Raw genomic sequence first — 18501 nt, forward strand, 5'->3', positions numbered from 1 at the left:
GAATTTTTGATTGAGCAAATAAAATACAGGGTGTTTTAATTTAGGTATTCAAAACATTTTAACATCAGATTCTAACGGTTCAAGAAAAGTACTGCAATTTTGCTAATAATTGAAACTATGCTGACAGATTATTAACAGAGCAAAATATAAACAATCATCTTGTATAAAACTTATAAGTAAGTAAGTAAGTTGTCAGGTCTCTTGAATAGCAATTGGCCTCAACAAATGATAACTAATTTTTTGCTAAACATCAAGATGCAGCAGTATCTTATACAGGGTGGTTTGGTGAAACTTTTGAAGACTGAGTAATCTTTGTTATACTTAAACAGTTGGAAAAACCTAATCCAATATTGTTGGAGAGCAAGCCTACAACTTAATTTTGGTGTATGAAGAAGTCTGTCTTTAAGTTTCTTTGTTTTTTCAGATTGTTTTTGATAAATTTTTGACAGACCTTTTAAACCCACTCCTCCATCATTTTGATGACTAGTTGTTCCAGTAAATTTGTCACGTCTATTTCCACTTAATATAAAGGACCCTACATGATGTTTTGCGGCAAAAGAATACGTCATAACCGCCCATCTCCTGTCAGAAATGAAAGACACAAAGACGTAACAGAAGCAGTATACAATATATTTTCCTATTTACACAACACGTATATATTATCTCGCTTAGGGGCTCGACATGGAGTCCGACAGCACGTCGGAGGGGGTGCCGTCGCTGGAGTTGATCGAAAAAGTCCGGTTCGGCGCCCGTCGTTGCCGCAAAACTGAAGCGTCGAAGTCCGGATGCCTCCGGGCGTGTTTGCTGAAAATTAAAACAAACTATTTCAGGACATGTCCCATCCTCGACTAGATTATTTGCTCTCGGTGCTTCAACTTAGCTCCCGAGAGGGAATTTCGGATCTAAGAAAAGAACGAAATTTCTCGAGGTTCAAAATCAATGGCACCTTAAGTTTGTTACAAAAAATTACCCGTTTTAGTTCAGTTTCAGACATAAGTTTCTTTTTAGTTTGATAGAGCAACTTTTACTATTATTTATTACACAGTTTTGCTTAGTTGTCACAATCGTTTAAAGGGCATAAATACTACACTCAATCGAACACTAGTACAATAAGTAGGACGTTTTGCCAACTACTGCTCATCCACCCATCAATACACTTTTTAAACGTCATTGAACAATTTTATTTTAATTTAGCTCATTGTCATAGATATAAGAAAATTAAATTAATATTTAAATTTGCTATGCAGGAATATGAAAACAAGCTACAAACGATAGATTTCGTCACTGATTCAATTTGGTATAAATAAGGCTTAGACGGTAGAAGACAGCCAGAAAACTCCGTCTCGTGCCAGACCATGTAGTAGTCCTGAATTTTGCACCGGGTTCGTAAATTAATGAAATAGTAAACCATTTCTCAAATTATAATAATTGCGAGAGCCAAACCCTCCAGAAAGCACTTATAATTGTTTAACAAAAGTATGGTTTTATTATTGTAGTAATTTGTGCATGTTATTGTTTAAAGTGTTACTTTTGGGGATTATGTTTAAACGATTTATTTCGATTCCGACCAACCATTTTGTCATTTAGTTTTAACTGCTATTTAGTCATTAAAGTATTTTTTTTCTATCCACTGGTTTGATTCTACCTCTGAAACAAGATTTTGGTAAAGGGGTTCGTTTAACTTGCTGTGCCAAATAGGCTTTACACTTTAAACGTGACAATATTTTTTGCAATTAGTGTTTGTGTGTCCACTCTCCGACGTTCCTAAAAGGTCGGTGCTTCGTTGACTCTAATTTTTCCGCAATTTTCACATTATCCAAACTGGATAAGGCAACGAAAGGAAGTGGAAGTGTTATTGGATAACTTACATGGAGAAGCTTCTGATACACCTGGATAACCCAGCAAAAAAAAATGGTTAACTAAAATTTCTCTCGTCTGAAGAGTTATCCAACATTTTTACAGATCTAGTTGTCTTGAGTCTCTTTTTTATACAGGGTGCTCCAGTTTTAAATGTCAATAATTCACCAATGGATAGCCAATCAAAAAATAAGTTGACATGCATTATGTCATTTTCCTGAAGAACGCTTCCTAAGGAAGACACAGACCTTCCAAATGGTTTAAATGCGTCGATCTAGGGGGATAGTCTTTATTTTCTACGCTTACTGGATATTATTCAAAATTGACAAAAATGTCTACTTGGGTTATTGTATTTTTTACTTTAAAATGGTTCAAAACGATCATGTGGTCATCTGTGAGGTTTACGAGTTAATTTTTGACACTGAAAATAGTCAAAAATCAGCATTTTTTTATTCGATTAAAAACTGGTAACAGTCCGAATTTTTGGACTAATTTAATTCTAAAAATTAGTGTTAAGAGTCTGAAACTTAACTTTTACTATAAAAAATTGTTTAAAATTCGATTTTTCAGTCTTAAAGCAAAGTGAAGCGTCTAGAAGTCAATTTAATACTGACAAAGCGTGAAATGGCATGTTTAAATCTATGGAAAATGTAAAAATAGTTTTTTAAGTCTCCTATGTCAAAAACTAGGTGAAGGTAACCCTAAAACTCGATTTTCCTAGCTGAAAGCAGTTTTAAAGCCCTAAAAATAGTTCAGAAAAGCTAAACAAACCTGAAAAGTTAGTCTTCAAGTCAATTTTTATCAATCTAATGTCAATATCCTGTGTTTAAGACTATTTTCAAGACTCAAATACTGGAATGTATTTTCAAGTTATGAAAACCTACTTCCAATGGAAATTTTAAGCTTTTGATGTCACTTTTCATTGTTTTAGAGTTACTTTTTGGTGTCCAAGTCAATTTTCAAGACTGAAATGTGTGAATTTGTAGTAAAAAATTGTAGATAAAGTAGTTTTTCATGACTACAACCTAATTTTCACTACTAAAGTTATTCAACTTATCTGAAAACTATAACGACTGACTACAAAGACAGTTTTTAAGCCTTTCAAGACAATTTTCACAGTTTCCAAGTCAATTGCCAAGGCTAAAATCTTTCAATTTGTGAAAACTGGTCAAAAGACAAATTTTAAGCCTCTCAAGTCAATTTTCACCGTTTCAAAGTAAACTCACTGGTTTCTAAGTCAATTTTCAAAACTAAAGTCTTTCAATTTGTCTGGAAAGTATGAAAACTGACTAAAAAGACATGTTTTAAGCTTTTTAAGTAAATTTTCATTGTTTTCAAGTCAATTTTCACCGTTTCAAAGTAAACTCACTGGTTTCTAAGTCAATTTTCAAAACTAAAGTCTTTCAATTTGTCTGGAAACTATGAAAACTGACTAAAAAGACATGTTTTAAGCTTTTTAAGTAAATTTTCACTGTTTTCAAGACCATTTTTAAGTTAAGTTGGGTTGATTTAGGGTCTTTGAATGTAATAACTCAATTATCTCGTAAACTAAGCTTCAAATCAGAATTTTATAAGAGGTACTTATTTTGTCAAATTGGACAAGTAAAGTAAAAAAAATGAAATTTTTGAAAAATATCCAATGACGTAGAGAATCAGGCCTTAACCATCTTCCTGTATCTACGCTACTGGAGAATTTTGGCAAACGCCATTCATAATAAGTATTAATTTCATAAGTGCTTATTCCAAATTTGATCAATTTGATCAAAACAACGGTTCGACAGTTATGACAAAAAACACGAAAATTTGAAGGACTGTATTTTTCTTAGGAAGCATTTTTCAGGAAAATGACATAATGCATGTCAACTTATTTTTTAATGGGCCATGCAATGGTAAATTATTGACATTTAAAACTGGACCACCCTGTATAAAAAGATGATATTAAAAGAGCTCTTTAAAGGAAATACATTTCGTCACAATAATCCTCCGATATACCTTGGAGTCATCCTCGACCTCTCGTACACGCAATAATATTATACAACTTACACAATAACAACAATAAAATTACTACTGAAGATGAAACTTGAACAACTAATTGAATGATACACTTACTTAATAAACATTGTTATACAATCTAGAATCTGCTAGAGTGTACTCAAAAATTACCATCAACACAGTGATAAAGGAACAACCCTAGAGGAAATAATTGCCCGTAAACCGGAACATATTTCCAATTATATTTATCCAGAACAAAATTCGATTAGAAAGGGCCGGTTTCGAGTAGTACTTGACGTTATAATCAAAGCCCTTCGTTGCGTTAACTAACTTTCGAGTGTCTAATAATAAGATAAGCCCTTTATTCGGTGCTTTCTTAACAAAGCCTGTAAGGACGAGATTATTCTCCCGAGGGGGTGCGTTTTCAAACAATCACTCTTTTAAGTTAGCTACCTTGATAAATGAGTTTAGGAAGGATTTGAGTAGGGGTTAAAATCCTGACGAATACACCGGATAGATATTCGTTAGGCAAATTTCCAAACCTATGGGCATAACTTCGTAAACGTTACAACACTCGAGGTTCTAATCGGTTCAAAGCGAGCACTTTCCCGATTACGCTGCAGGTAATTGAATAACCTCGCTCGTGTCCTCCAAAGGCGAGTCTAAAGATCAAAGCAAACGTGGTGTGTGTGTGTATGTGCCGATTTTATTATATATGCGACCCACTTTCTAACTTTTTAGCATAAAGAATATTGATTTTGCATCTTAAAATTGAAAATTTAGTTCCACCAGAGTGCAAGTAACTTTAACAGTTAACTTAGGAAACCAGTCAAGAGAATCATCCATGTAAAAACACATAGGTAATTCCGAATATGATCTCAGTAGACAAAATCAAAAGAAAATTTAAGTGACACCTTACGATTTCGAGTTTCTTCAAGCGAAGATTACTTTATCTTCGTTAAGAGGTTCTGGTTTGCTTATGTCACTGTTAGTGACACAAGTATTTCATTAATTTGCAAATAAAAAAAACAAGGATTTGTTTTCGTTTATAATAGACAAGTTTTTCAATATAATAATATTATCTAATTAGCAACTTTACATCACTTTCTAAAGTATGGTTCTCAGATTGAAATTACAATATCAGAAGCATAAGAACCTAATAGAATTTTGTTCAAATGACATCTACTAGCCAAGACTTGGGGTTTAGTGAATGAAGGATTATTCTAACCGAAAGAGACGAGAAATCGACTAAATTCGTTCATATGTTATACCTAAATTGGTGTTTTAGTAGCGACAAAAAAAATGACAATATAATTAGTGTTATTGTAAATTTAGGCTACTAAAATGACAATTGTAAATTCGGTAGATTACTGAAGTTAGTTATTTTATACCAAATGTCGACTAGAAAACTTCTGAAATTTTGCCACAAAATTGGCATTTGTAAAATCACTAAATTACTGAAATTAGTGATTTGAAGTCAAATTTGAATTGGAAGGTAAATTACGGTAATTGATATTTGTTTGTTTCTTTGAAAATTATGTTAGAATTTAAAAAATTGTGACCGTTCCTCAAACTATTGTAACAAAATTAACACTATTCAAAAAGGTTGCCAAAATGAAAAATATTTCCAATTTGATTAGAAATGTGTTTGCAATGTTGCAAAACACAAATTATAGTAATTTGGTTGAAAATGTGTTCAGAATGTTGGCAATCTCACAAATCTAGCAGAATGGTATGAAATGCGTTAGTAATGTTGTCAAACTGACAAATTACACTAATTTGGTTCGAAATGTGTTCGGAATGTTGATTAATCAGCTTCTTCAATTACTAACTACAATACTTTAATTACCTCATACAACAATAAAAACATTATATTTGTTATTTCCGCAAAATTATAGAATGAAACCATATTACATGATACAGTATCGTAATCAGAAACAGAAGCTGTAATCGAAAGTGTAAAAATAAAATATTTTGCCCATATGAGAAATGACAGTTGGTGATAGTAACCGTGGATCTCAAATATAATACTGCCATATGTTGTAGAAGAGAAAAAGTGGCAAAAGTAAATTATTATATATTTTCAGTTATCTCGTAAAAGAAATCGACAAAAAATACATACTAATTTAGGTTTTTCACAAAAAGAGGGTGTATTCTTCGTGCAAGTTTTTATTAATAATCCTTTTGATGGACCGGTTTCTACCTATAAAGTGATCTTCAGCACCTAAAAATCTGACGAGAGACTTAATTTCTGTAAGTTAGGTACTATTAACAAACAGTTTAATAAAATAAAATAAAATAGTGGACTAGTATACAAATTAATTTAAAAAAAAAATGTGAGGAATTAAAATTTGTCAACGATCCCCAGACAGAATCCACTCCGTGCTCAAAAAGTACCTTGTGGAATAGGGCTACTTATCCCAAGGGCATTCTTTGCCGATCCTAAACCCGCCCGAAGACCATATGGGTCGATTATCAAAAAGTTCCGAACCATATCAAAATCAAATCAAGGGAATAGGCAGTAAAAATTAATATCCAAATTTTCGGGTTTCTTTGAATATCTTTGGGAGAGAAAGAAATTTTTTTAAAATGGCATATTATTAGCCGTATAATTTGGTTTGACAACTTAAAGGTATTTACCATGCCAGTAGCGGAATAGTTGCACTACAACTGGTTCTATAGGTCTTTTCCTACAAACCTTATAGAAAATAAAACTTTCCTCCCTTATTTGAGGAATGAAAATGTGTGAAAATACTCGTTAGGGAGGAAAAGTGACAACACCTCGTTTTTCATCCAGACATCCCCGATTATTGACACAGTATTAAACTGCTGTTTTTTCTCATAAAATATAATATTGGTCTTTTACTCTGGAGTAAACTGCTTTTTGCAGCGAAGCGGAAAGCAAAAGTTGCACTTTCCTCCCTAGTTGCGCAAATATAACTAATAGAAACTTGTAAACCGTATTTTCCGTTAAGAGGTTCTGGTTTGCTTATGTCACTGGTAGTGACACAATATATCATAAATTTGCAAAAAAAAACAACAACAGTGATTTGTTTTCGTTTATAATAGACAAGTTTTTCAATATAATAATATTATCTAATTAGCAACTCTACATCACTTTCCAAAGTATGGTTCTCAGACTGAAATTACAATATCAGAAGCATAAGAACCTAATAGAATTTTGTTCAAATGACATCTAGTAGCCAAGACTTGGGGTTTAGCGAATGAAGGATTATTCTAACCGAAAGAGACGAGAAATCGACTAAATTCGTTCATATGTAATACCTAAATTGGTGTTTTAGTAGCGATAAAAAAAATGACAATGCAATTAGTGTTATTGTAAATTTAGGCTTCTAAAATGACAATTGTAAAATCGGTAGATTACCAAAATTAGTTATTTTATACCAAATGTCGACTAGAAAACTTCTGAAATTATGCCACAAAATTGGCATTTGTAAAATCAGTAAACTACTGAAATTAGTGATTTGAAGTCAAATTTGAATTGGAAGGTAAATTACGGTAATTGATATTTGTTTGTTTCTTTGAAAATTATGTTAGAATTTAAAAAATTGTGACTGTTTCTCAAAATATTGTAACAAAATTAACACTATTCGAAAATGTTGTCAAAATGAAAAATATTTCCAATTTGATTAGAAATGTGTTCAGAATGTTGGCAATCTCACAAATCTAGCAGAATGATATGAAATGCGTTAGCAATGTTGTCAAACTGACAAATTACACTAATTTGGTTCGAAATGTGTTCGGAATGTTGATTAATGAGCTTCTTCAATTACTAACTACAATACTTTAATTACCTCATACAACAATAAAAACATTATATTTGTTATTTCCGCAAAATTAAAGAATGAAACCATATTACATGATACATTATCGTAATCAGAAACAGAAGCTGTAATCGAAAGTGTGAAAATCAAATATTTCGCCCATATGAGAAATGACAGTTGGTGATAGTAACCCTGGATCTCAAATATGATACTGCCATATGTTGTAGAAGAGAAAAAGTGGCAAAAGTAAATTATTATATATTTTCAGTTATCTCGTAAAAGAAATCGACAAAAAATACATACTAATTTAGGTTATTCACAAAAAGAGGGTGTATTCTTCGTGCAAGTTTTTATTAATAATAATCCTTTTGGTGGATCGGTTTCTACCTATATAATCTTCAGCAGCTAAAAATCTGACGAGAGACTTAATTTCTGTAAGTTAGGTACTATTAACAAACAGTTTAATAAAATAAAATAAAATAGTGGACTAGTATACAAATTAATTAAAAAAAAAAAAATGTGAGGAATTAAAATTTGTCAACGATCCCCAGACAGAATCCACTCCGTGCTCAAAAAGTACCTTGTGGAATAGGGCTACTTATCCCAAGGGCATTCTTGGCCGATCCTAAACCCGCCCGAAGACCATATGGGTCGATTATCAAAAAGTCCCGAACCATATCAAAATCAAATCAAGGGAATAGGCAGTAAAAATTAATATCCAAATTTTCGGGTTTCTTTGAATATCTTTGGGAGAGAAAGAAATTTTTTTAAAATGGCATATAATTAGCCGTATAATTTGGTTTGACAACTTAAAGGTATTTACCATGCCAGTAGCGGAATAGTTGCACTACAACTGGTTCTATAGGTCATTTCCTACAAACCTTATAGAAAATAAAACTTTCCTCCCTTATTTGAGGAATGAAAATGTGTGAAAATACTCGTTAGGGAGGAAAAGTGACAACACCTCGTTTTTCATCCAGACATCCCCGATTATTGACACATGTAACGGGCCACCGTTATGCTCTGTTGTTTCAGAGAAGCAGACACTGGTTGTAGACTTTAATTAATACTTTATTATAACAAAAAAAAGAAAATCAAAAGACAAAGCCAAAACATCAGTTCGGGAAAAAATCCGTAACCTCTTAACTTAAACTACATAACCTCTAAAACTCCTCTTCCTCTCTCGGGCGCTTAGACAGGTCTCGTGCTTCATATAACACGGTTGTGTTACACACAGTATTAAACTGCTGTTTTTCATCATAAAATATAATATTGGTCTTAGAAAAAATTAGATGCGCAACTCTGGAGTAAACTGCTTTTTGCAGCGAAGCGGAAAGCAAAAGTTGCACTTTCCTCCCTAGTTGCGCAAAAACTAATAGAAACTTGAAAACCATATTTTCTGCAACGTTTTTAACAAATGGCTTCTCTATGTAACGGTTCAAAGACTAACGTGAATTATAAACAGGTTGATATAAGTTAATAGCTCTAATTGGTGGCGCAACCAGTGACTGGATCTCTATCCAAGTGAAATTTCCATAATTGGCTGGAGTAGAAATTCCATGTTTACCTTCGTAATTGTCGCATTCTGCATTAGTTAAACTGAGCGTGGCCTTGGAACAACTCTCCAGATTAATAAAGCCATTGTTGCCTCCCTATGAATTCCGTCGTGTTAGTTTAATAATCTGCTTCGAGCAATCAGTCGAATCAGCTTTTCAAATGTAACCTTAGACGGTAGTTAAACAGAGAATATGTGGGCTCGTTTGTTTGTAATGTTATTTGCTAATCCCGATAAGTGAGGATTAGACCTTTTGAGGTGGTTTGCGGGATTTGATAATAATAATATTGAGCGCGAGCAGATCATTACTTGGGCAAACATTTCGAGGGTGGAAAACGTACAGTAAAGGCGTTTTTGCAGAAAAAGCTTTAGGCTTTAGATAAACGGTGATTTTAGGGTTGAATAGTTGATCAATTTGCTCATAATGTTATACTGTATTCTGAATTGGTTGCAACTTTGTTAAAATTATTTTTTGTTTGTGCTGTAACTATCCGCATTCCGGAATTTTTATATTTAGTTAGGTTTAGTTTGATCAATTTGCTCATAATGTTATACTGTATTCTAAATTTGTTGCAACTTTGTTAAAATTATTTTTTGTTTGTGCTGTAACTATCCGCATTCCGGAATTTTTATATTTAGTTAGGTTTAGTTTGATCAATTTGCTCATAATGTTATACTGTATTCTAAATTTGTTGCAACTTTGTTAAAATTATTTTTTGTTTGTGCTGTAACTATCCGCATTCCGGAATTTTTATATTTAGTTAGGTTTAGTTTTATACCATTTCAGTTATCTACAACATTTCATAAGCGTTTACTTGGAAATTCAACCTCTCAAAACAACATTCAGTGCTGAACTCTGTCCTCCTCCTCTGTACTGGATAATTTTTCTGGGCGAAATCTCTGCTAGATATCCAGGTTTTTTCCTGCTTAAAAGTAGAAAACGAAAAAAAACTCTTCGTCTAAAATTTTGGACAATCTCTTTAGGCGATATTACACCACTTGATCGTTGAAGATTTAATAATAATAAAGAACGCGAGCGGTTCATTACTTGAGCAAACTTTTCGAGGGTGGAAAACAAGCGGTAAGGGAGTTTTTGCGAGCATCAGAATGGGCTTTTAATAAACGACTATACTCACGTCAAATGGTCGCTCCTCATAAACTTTTTATTGCAGACAGGGCACGCAAAGTTTTTCTCTCCGGTGTGGGTGCGCGTGTGCCTGGCCAGTTCGTCGGAACGTGCGAACTTTTTACCGCACCCCTTCCATTCACAGGGGAATGGTTTTTCTCCTACAAACAACGATAAAATTGATGAAAAAGTTTATAAAAACACAGCTTAATGTAGATTTCACTCTACTAAATTGGTAGGTCTTATTTTTTTATTACTTGCAGTAGTGTTTCATTGAGATCATACAGTGTGGAACAGCCAAATGGAATAAATTCGATAACGAATAAATGAGAGCGTGTTGGGAAAAACGCTTGGACACGTCGATTTGTATTTTTAGATGCGCATTTATTAAAAAAAATAAAAATTATATAGAGTGTGTCATGTGACAGTGGCCGATACCAACTTTCTTATTTTAAATACAACCCCCTGTATATTATTAGTTTTTTGGATTCTTCAGAAAATTCTAGACATAATTCATGTACAATGTCCCATACCTATCTTCAACTGTTTCGGAAATATTAAGTGTTTTCAGATGTATTACAACAATTAACATTAAAAAAATAAAATTATTTTATTTCACAAATAATGTAAAAAAAAACAAAAAAACTTTAATTTCAATGTAAAAGATGTTCAAAATGTTCGTGAAAATAAGTATTGAGTGTAATGTAGCGAATTTGTGAAATAAAATAATTTTCTTTTTTTAATGTTAATTGTTAAAAACCTACTTAACAACAGACAATTAGAGGTATGCATAGACAATACCTTCTCATTCCCATTTTGTCCTGAACAAGCCCTTCCGCAAGGTTCACCACTTTCGCCTTTCTTATATAATATCTACTGCCATGATATATACAACCACCGATTTCAAAATAAAAAACACATAGACGATACAGCTTATATCTTACAGTACGCGGACGACACGGCACTCGTTACACATGATAAAACTACTAAAAAAGCAGTAGAAAGACTCCAGACAATTGCGGATCGCACAATGACGTGGTTTTACAAATGGAGACTAACACCTAACGCTACTAAAAATCAACTCCTACTTTCCAACCATAAAATTACACCGGACTCACCAACTGTTTCAGCAGATGGTCAAAGAACTACCCCTAAAAATGACATTAAATATTTAGGAATGACTATAGACAACAAAATGAAATTTACTAAACATGTAAAAAATACAAGAACTGAACTCATTAAAAGAACAAAACATTTTAGATCACTAACCTACAAAAATAAAGGTATCAGTACCAAAACTGCAACACAAATTTACAAATCCATCTGTAGACCACTTATAGACTATGGAAACATGCTAATGGCAAACTCAACTCCGAAAACTAAACAACACATACAAACAACGGAACAGATTGCTCTAAGACTAATAACCAAAATAAGACACCCAGAAAACCCACTACACAACCCATCCAACCAACTTCTCTATGAACGTACAAACGTGACCAAAATAACTGACAGACTCGTACAACTCCAAAACAAATGGAAAAACAACCCACACAACTGGACTATAATTACTCCACTGTGCTTAACAAGACCAACTAGACAATCCCGTTACCTCTTTCCCGCATCCACCCTGTTGGAGCACTTCCAATAGAATTTTTTTTTTTTTTTTATCTATAATTGTAAATATTGATTAGAAATAAGATTGTAAATAACTAAAAATCTGTAAACATAGGCAGAAAGACCACGTGTGGTCGATAGCCTTTTTTTCGTATGAAAAAATAAAGATTGTGTATCTATCTATCTATCTGTTAATTGTTGTAATACATCTGAAATCACTTAATATTTCCGAAACAGTTGAAGATAGGTATGGGACATTGTACATGAATTATGTCTAAAATTTTCTGAAGAATCCAAAAAACTAATAATATACAGGGGGTTGTATTTAAAATAAGAAAGCTGGTATCGGCCACTGTCACATGACACACCCTATATAATTTTTATTTTTTTTAATAAATGCGCATCTAAAAATACAAATCGACGTGTCCAAGCGTTTTTCCCAACACGCTCTCATTTATTCGTTATCGAATTTATTCCATTTGGCTGTTCCACACTGTATAATAATACCTGTAGATTTTCATATTTTTAATCAGAGCTATCCAGACTAATAATAGTATATTTAAGTAATAAGTTACTTAACTACTCACGGAGAGGTAATGGGTGGAACTATAGTTATTTTCCTAACAAGTGCGGAAAGTGATACTTTCCTGCACGCTGACTGAAGTTGACTCGCTACGCTAGTGTGGGCATCAGTCGAGTGCGGGAAAGGCACTTTACGCACGTGATAGAAACGACAATTGAAAATAAATGATAAATTAAAATTGAAAAACTAATTTTTAATAATATAAGTGAATTTAACAATATTGTTCATTTATACATATTCATATGTATGTAACGAAAATATTAAAAATACAGGGTTTTAAATGTCAATAATTCAACAATCGATAGCCAATCATTTTCAAAATTGTTTAAATGCGTCGATATAGGGGGATAGTCTTTATTTTCTACGCTTACTGGATATTATTCAAAACTGACAAAAATGTCCACTTGGGTTATTGTATTTTTTACTTTAAAATGGTTCAAAAGGATTCAAATCTGGTCATCTGTGAGGTTTACGAGTTAACTTTTGACACTGAAAATAGTCAAAAATCAGGATTTTTTTTTTATTCAATTAAACACTGGTAATAGTCCGAATTTTTAGACTAATTTAATTCTAAAAATTAGTGTTTAAGACTAATATCGTAGCATTTAATGCCAAAATTGTTTACTTAAAGTTTACTACTCTCTATGAAGAGTCTGAAACTTAACTTTTACTAGAATTTTTTTTTTAAATTCGATTTTTCAGTCTTAAAGCAAAGTGAAGCGTCTAGAAGTCAATTTAATATTGACAAAGCGTGAAATGGCATGTTTAAACCTATGGAAAATGTAAAAATAGTTTTTTAAGTCTGCTATGTCAAAAACTTGGTGAAGATAACCATAAAACTCGATTTTCCTAGCTGAAAGCAGTTTTAAAGCCTTAAAAATAGTCCAGAGTTCTAAGAAAATGAAAAGCAAGGTAAACAAACCTGAAAAGTTAGTCTTCAAGTCAATTTTTATGAATGTAATGTCAATATCCTGTATTTAAGACTATTTTCAAGATTAAAATATTGAAATATATTTTCTGAGAGTATGAAAACTTACTTCAAATGGAAATTTTAAGCTTTTGATGTCAGTTTTCATTGGTTTAGAGTTACTTTTTGGTGTCCAAGTCCATTTTCAAGGTTGAAATGTGTGAATTTGTAGTAAAAAATTGTAGATAAAGTAGTTTTTCATGGCTACAACCTAATTTTCACTACTAAAGTTATTCAACTTATCTGAAAACTATAACGACTGACTACAAAGACAGTTTTTAAGCCTTTCAAGACAATTTTCACAGTTTCCAAGTCAATTGCCACAGCTAAAATCTTTCAATTTGTGAAAACTGGTCAAAAGACAATTTTTAAGCCTCTCAAGTCAATTTCACCGTTTCAAAGTAAACTTACTGGTTTCTAAGTCAATTTTCAAAACTAAAGTCTTTCAATTTGTCTGGAAACTATGAAAACTGGCTACAAAGACATGTTTTAAGCTTCTTAAGTAAATTTTCAATGTTTTCAAGACCATTTTTAAGTTAAGTTGGGTTGATTTTGGGTCTTTGAACGTAATAACTCAATTATCTCGTAAACGAAGCTTCAAATCAGAATTTTTTAAGAGGTACTTATTTTGTCAAATTGGACAAGTAAAGTAAAAAAAAACTGAAATTTTTGAAAAATATCCAGTGACGTAAAGAATCAATCCATCTTCCTGTATCTACGCTACTGGAGAATTTTGGCAAACGTCATTCATAATAAGTATTAATTTCATAAGTGCTTGTTCTAAATTTGATCAAAATTGCTACAAGGTTTGACAGTTATGACAAAAAACACGAAAATTTCAAGAACTGTATTTTTCTTAGGAAGCATTTTTCAGGAAAATGACATAATGCATGTCAACTTATTTTTTAATGGGCTGGGAATGGTGAATTATGAATTTAAAACTGGACCACCCTGTATAATGGTATATTTTCAGCTAAAGAGAAAGGGTAAGTATATTATATGGTTCGTTGAAACATACCTTATCACTACAGTTAACTCTTTGGTCATTTATATTTGAGAGCTCTGTTAGCTCTATTAGTTAAATAGGGCCTCTAGATTATCTGAAATATAGTAGTAATAACTTTTATGGCAAATACCAAGACACTAACATAATGTGTCTCGTCAAGTATTTTTAGCTTGATTTGATTTGTTGTATTGGTTAAATCACGAATTATTTTTAATGTAAAACTTTATTTTCTCTGAACAACATGAATAGTTTGCCAAAATCTGTCTCTAAGAATAAAACAGATTCTCGTAAATTTCTAGACGGTTCGGCTGCTAAATCTAGAAAATTTCATTTAAGAAAGACAAACGATTCCTTTTTGTGGGGAAAATTGTAATCTTACCGAGCTTTTAGCAACAACAAAGCCGAGAGAAGGTATAATTTCGACTGCGTTAAGAGTCTACTTAAAGGCGCTAATGACCCGAATCTGGGCGCGATTTGCTCCTCGCCCTTCGAGTCGCACCCTTCCTAACTAGTTGGGGCTGTTTAATTAATAGGGACAGATTTATAAAGTGGAGCATCTTGCCCTTGAAGGCAGAATTTGGTAATTAGCGGTCGGCGGTGCTCTCTTAGAAAGTTGTGAAAATTTAGCTTTTTTTGTCTTTTAATTCGCAATCAAGGGTCTGAAAATGAGTTTTGTAATTTAAAAAACGTAGAAAAGCTATTAAGGTTCTTTGTAATTTTACGGATAAAAAATAATATTAAAACGCACTGCAGAGAAGTTATATTTAGAAAAGGCAGGTACAAAATTGTTCAATACTTCCGTTATAATTTGTAGACAATATGTGTAATAATAATAGCTATTTATGTAACCAGTTACGAAAAGTTCGATTTTGTGTAACGAATGAATGTTTGTAGGGCGAGCGCAGCGAGGTCCTACAATTTGAATGAGTTACACAACAAGACATTTTCGAAACGTGTTGCATACATAATTTTTTCTAATTTTGACCAAAAAGCTGTGAAAACCATCTTTTAAAGTGATTTAACGCAAATATTCACTTTCATAGCACCTTGTATAAACTGTGACAACGACATGTTATGATGCATGTCGCCCATATGTTTCTACGGAAATGCATAAAAACAGGGAGTGATGAAATGAACTTTTCATAACTAGTTACATAAAGTAAAACGTTTTGTCACTCTACTCAGTTTTGAAAAGTGTCACTTTATATGCCAAAATTAGAAAAAAAAATTATTTGTTAAAACAGTATAATTTTTTCTTTTCTCCAAACAATATTTTTTATGGATATACAGAGTACAGAAAAATGCACTGCAAATTTAATCAAGTTCCAGTTTTGTTTTTCAATTTTTCATCTAATAGTGTAATACTATACTAGTGTAATACAAAATACAAATAAAAAAAAGAATACGCTAAAAATTATTATAACGAAATTTCTTTGAACTAAATGATACTACCAGGTCGAATTGATTTAAAATTTCATGATAAATGGAAATTCGTTTCGTCAATATTCGATTGCCATAACCCAATCAAGCACCCGGCGATATGCATATTCAATTACAGGTAATTAGCGGACATCGCTTGTGAACTGAATAATTTTAACCTAAATATATCTCTCCCTTCAGTCAGCACCGCAAATTACCATAATCAATGGTACTTTATACTCTTATCCGAATCCGTTTAGATTGAATTGATTAAATGTTGCAGACTCTGGGGTAATAAAATAATACAAGTTTAGGATTATTGAGTGATGCCACACCTAACCTAATTCGAAACAACCTCCATAAAACCTCCCTTAAGGGCAGAAAAGTCCTTTTACACAGTTCATCAACTTTTAACTTGAATCGTAGAAGGGTGAAGGAGAATAGAGTCTCTCGTCCTGTTTGCAAGGGCGGATCGCTTTTAAATTTCGAGTGGCTGTTAAGTACTTTTAGTTGTTTAACGATGTACCTTTCGGGGCCCTGATTTTAAGCAGTTCGGGCCGATCCTTTCAGTGAAATGCGTATTGAAAAGGTTTCAGGCAGAACTCGAGCACTTACTTCCATTGTTGGGCCGTGTTTTCCTTATTTCGACTCGTAATTAAGCGCCTGAAAGCGCTTTGGACTTTTCTGTACACACATTTCACAAAAAGAAACCGAGGAAGTCAAAGGCTGAATTTATTTTATTATAAGTTATTTGCGTGCCGAAAGTAACCCTATAAAAAGGGTCCAGGACACCAGGCACCCGAAAACACTTTGGTATTATTTTAGGAAAAGGTCCATTTTCATACAAATGGTTCGCCCTATATTGGTTATTGGTTTGTTTGAAAAAATTGGGGCTGTTTCTCTGAAGTTTTATAAAGAAGGAAAGTTTTTTTGTTCCTGCAAAGGGAGTTGTTTCCGAAAAATTCTAATATCAACTTTTGTAGAACTTCTTTTTGTGGCAAACGATAAGCTTCTATATGATTCAATTTTTGTCTTTTGCTACTGTTATATGTATTATAATTTTCTAGGCTTAAATGTGATATATATTTTTGTTTTTTCGTAAGCAAATTACCCACCATAACATCAATAGAAATAGTGTTTTAAAGAAGTCTTAGTCTTGATATTGGTACACATCGGTTGCAAAGTGAATTAGATTTTGAACCACAAGTTGAAGCAAACTTAATGGATTTACTACAAACAGTAAGTGATGAAAAACTTGTATTATATATATTATATTCTTAAATATAAGACCAATATACAGGGTGGTCCAGTTTTAAGTGTCAATAATTCACCATTTGATAGCCAATCAAAAAATAAGTTGACTTGCATTGTGTCATTTTTCTGGAAAACGTTTCCTAAGGAAGATACAGTCCTCCCAATTTTCATTTAAAAAATCGTTTTATAGTTTAAAACTGAACATTCAAGACTTGTGAAAGTCCAAATTTGTACTGAATAGTCTAAAAACTTGCTTTTTACTATTAGGAATGGTCTTATGATTCGCTTTCTCAGACTGCCATCCTGGTTGAGTGTCTGAAACTGGCATTCAAAAACTAAAAAAAGTCCGGAAATCAAGACAAAGATTGTATTGTGCATGAAACTCATTTTTTAGTACTAAAAATAATATAAAAGTTGACTTTTAATGCTAGAACTGACTTTACTAGGACTAAAGTGTCCAAAAGTATATTTTCAAGACTTTGATTGGTGTACAACTCAATTTTCTGGACTGGACAACAAGTCTAGAAGTAAATTAAATTTTCGGACTATTTTATTTCTAAAAATTAGTTCTCAAGACTATTATTGTAGCATTTGGTACCATAATTTTTTATTTTTATTACTGAAGAAGAGAATTTTGGAAATAGTCTTAAACTCGATTTTTCAGTCTTAAAAAGCATTAGAAACAGTTTGAATTTCTTAGAGATGCTACAATTTATTGCACCTATGAGTGTAGAAGTCAATTTAATAGTGAAGAAGCTTGAAATAACATTTTCAAGACTATGGTCAGTGGACACACTAGGCCTGATAAGTCAAAAACTTTGTAAAGATAGTCTTGAAACTCGATTTGAGGCACTGAAAACAGCCTTAAAACACTAAAAACAGTCTAGTTTAATAAGAAATACCCGAATTTTTAGCACTGAGGTGTCTAGAAGTCGATTTAATAGTGACAAAGCTTCGAATGTCATTTTAATTCTATGGAGAATGTAAAAATTGTTTCTTAAGTTTGCTATGTCAATAACTTGGTGAAGATAGTCTTGAAACTCGATTTTCCAAGCTGAAAGCAGTTTTGAAGCACTAAAAATAGTCCAGAATTCGAAGAAAATGAAAAGCAAAGTAAAAAGCACGAAAAGTTCGTTTTCAAGACAATTTTCATGAATCTAATGTTATGATGATGATGTCCTGCATCTAAGACTATTTTCAAGACTAAAATATTGAAATTTGTCTTCAAATTATGAAAACTTACTTCAAATGCAAATTTTAAGCTTTTGATGTCACTTTTCATTAGTTCAGTTACATTTTGGGGTTCAAGTCAATTTTTAAGGTTTAAATGTATGAATTTG

The 18501-nt window shown here is 32.3% G+C and overlaps 1 protein-coding gene across 1 annotated transcript in view; it reads right to left on the reverse strand.

Moving 5' to 3' along the window:
* Window positions 1-609: 609 nt before the first annotated feature.
* The window catches only part of LOC145723931 (uncharacterized), a 118293-nt gene continuing 100401 nt past the window's right edge, over window positions 610-18501 (reverse strand). Inside the window, exons 3-4 of the mRNA XM_081971992.1 lie at window positions 10326-10476; window positions 610-804 (exon numbers count right to left, since the gene is read on the reverse strand). Coding sequence (XP_081828118.1) covers window positions 669-804; window positions 10326-10476 — 287 coding nt within the window. The 3' untranslated portion in view covers window positions 610-668. The remainder of the gene's footprint in view (window positions 805-10325; window positions 10477-18501) is intronic.

This window comes from Ips typographus, linkage group LG1 (genome assembly GCF_016097725.1).
Source record: "Ips typographus isolate SLU linkage group LG1, UJ_Ityp_2.0, whole genome shotgun sequence".
Taxonomy (NCBI): Eukaryota; Metazoa; Arthropoda; class Insecta; order Coleoptera; family Curculionidae; genus Ips; species Ips typographus.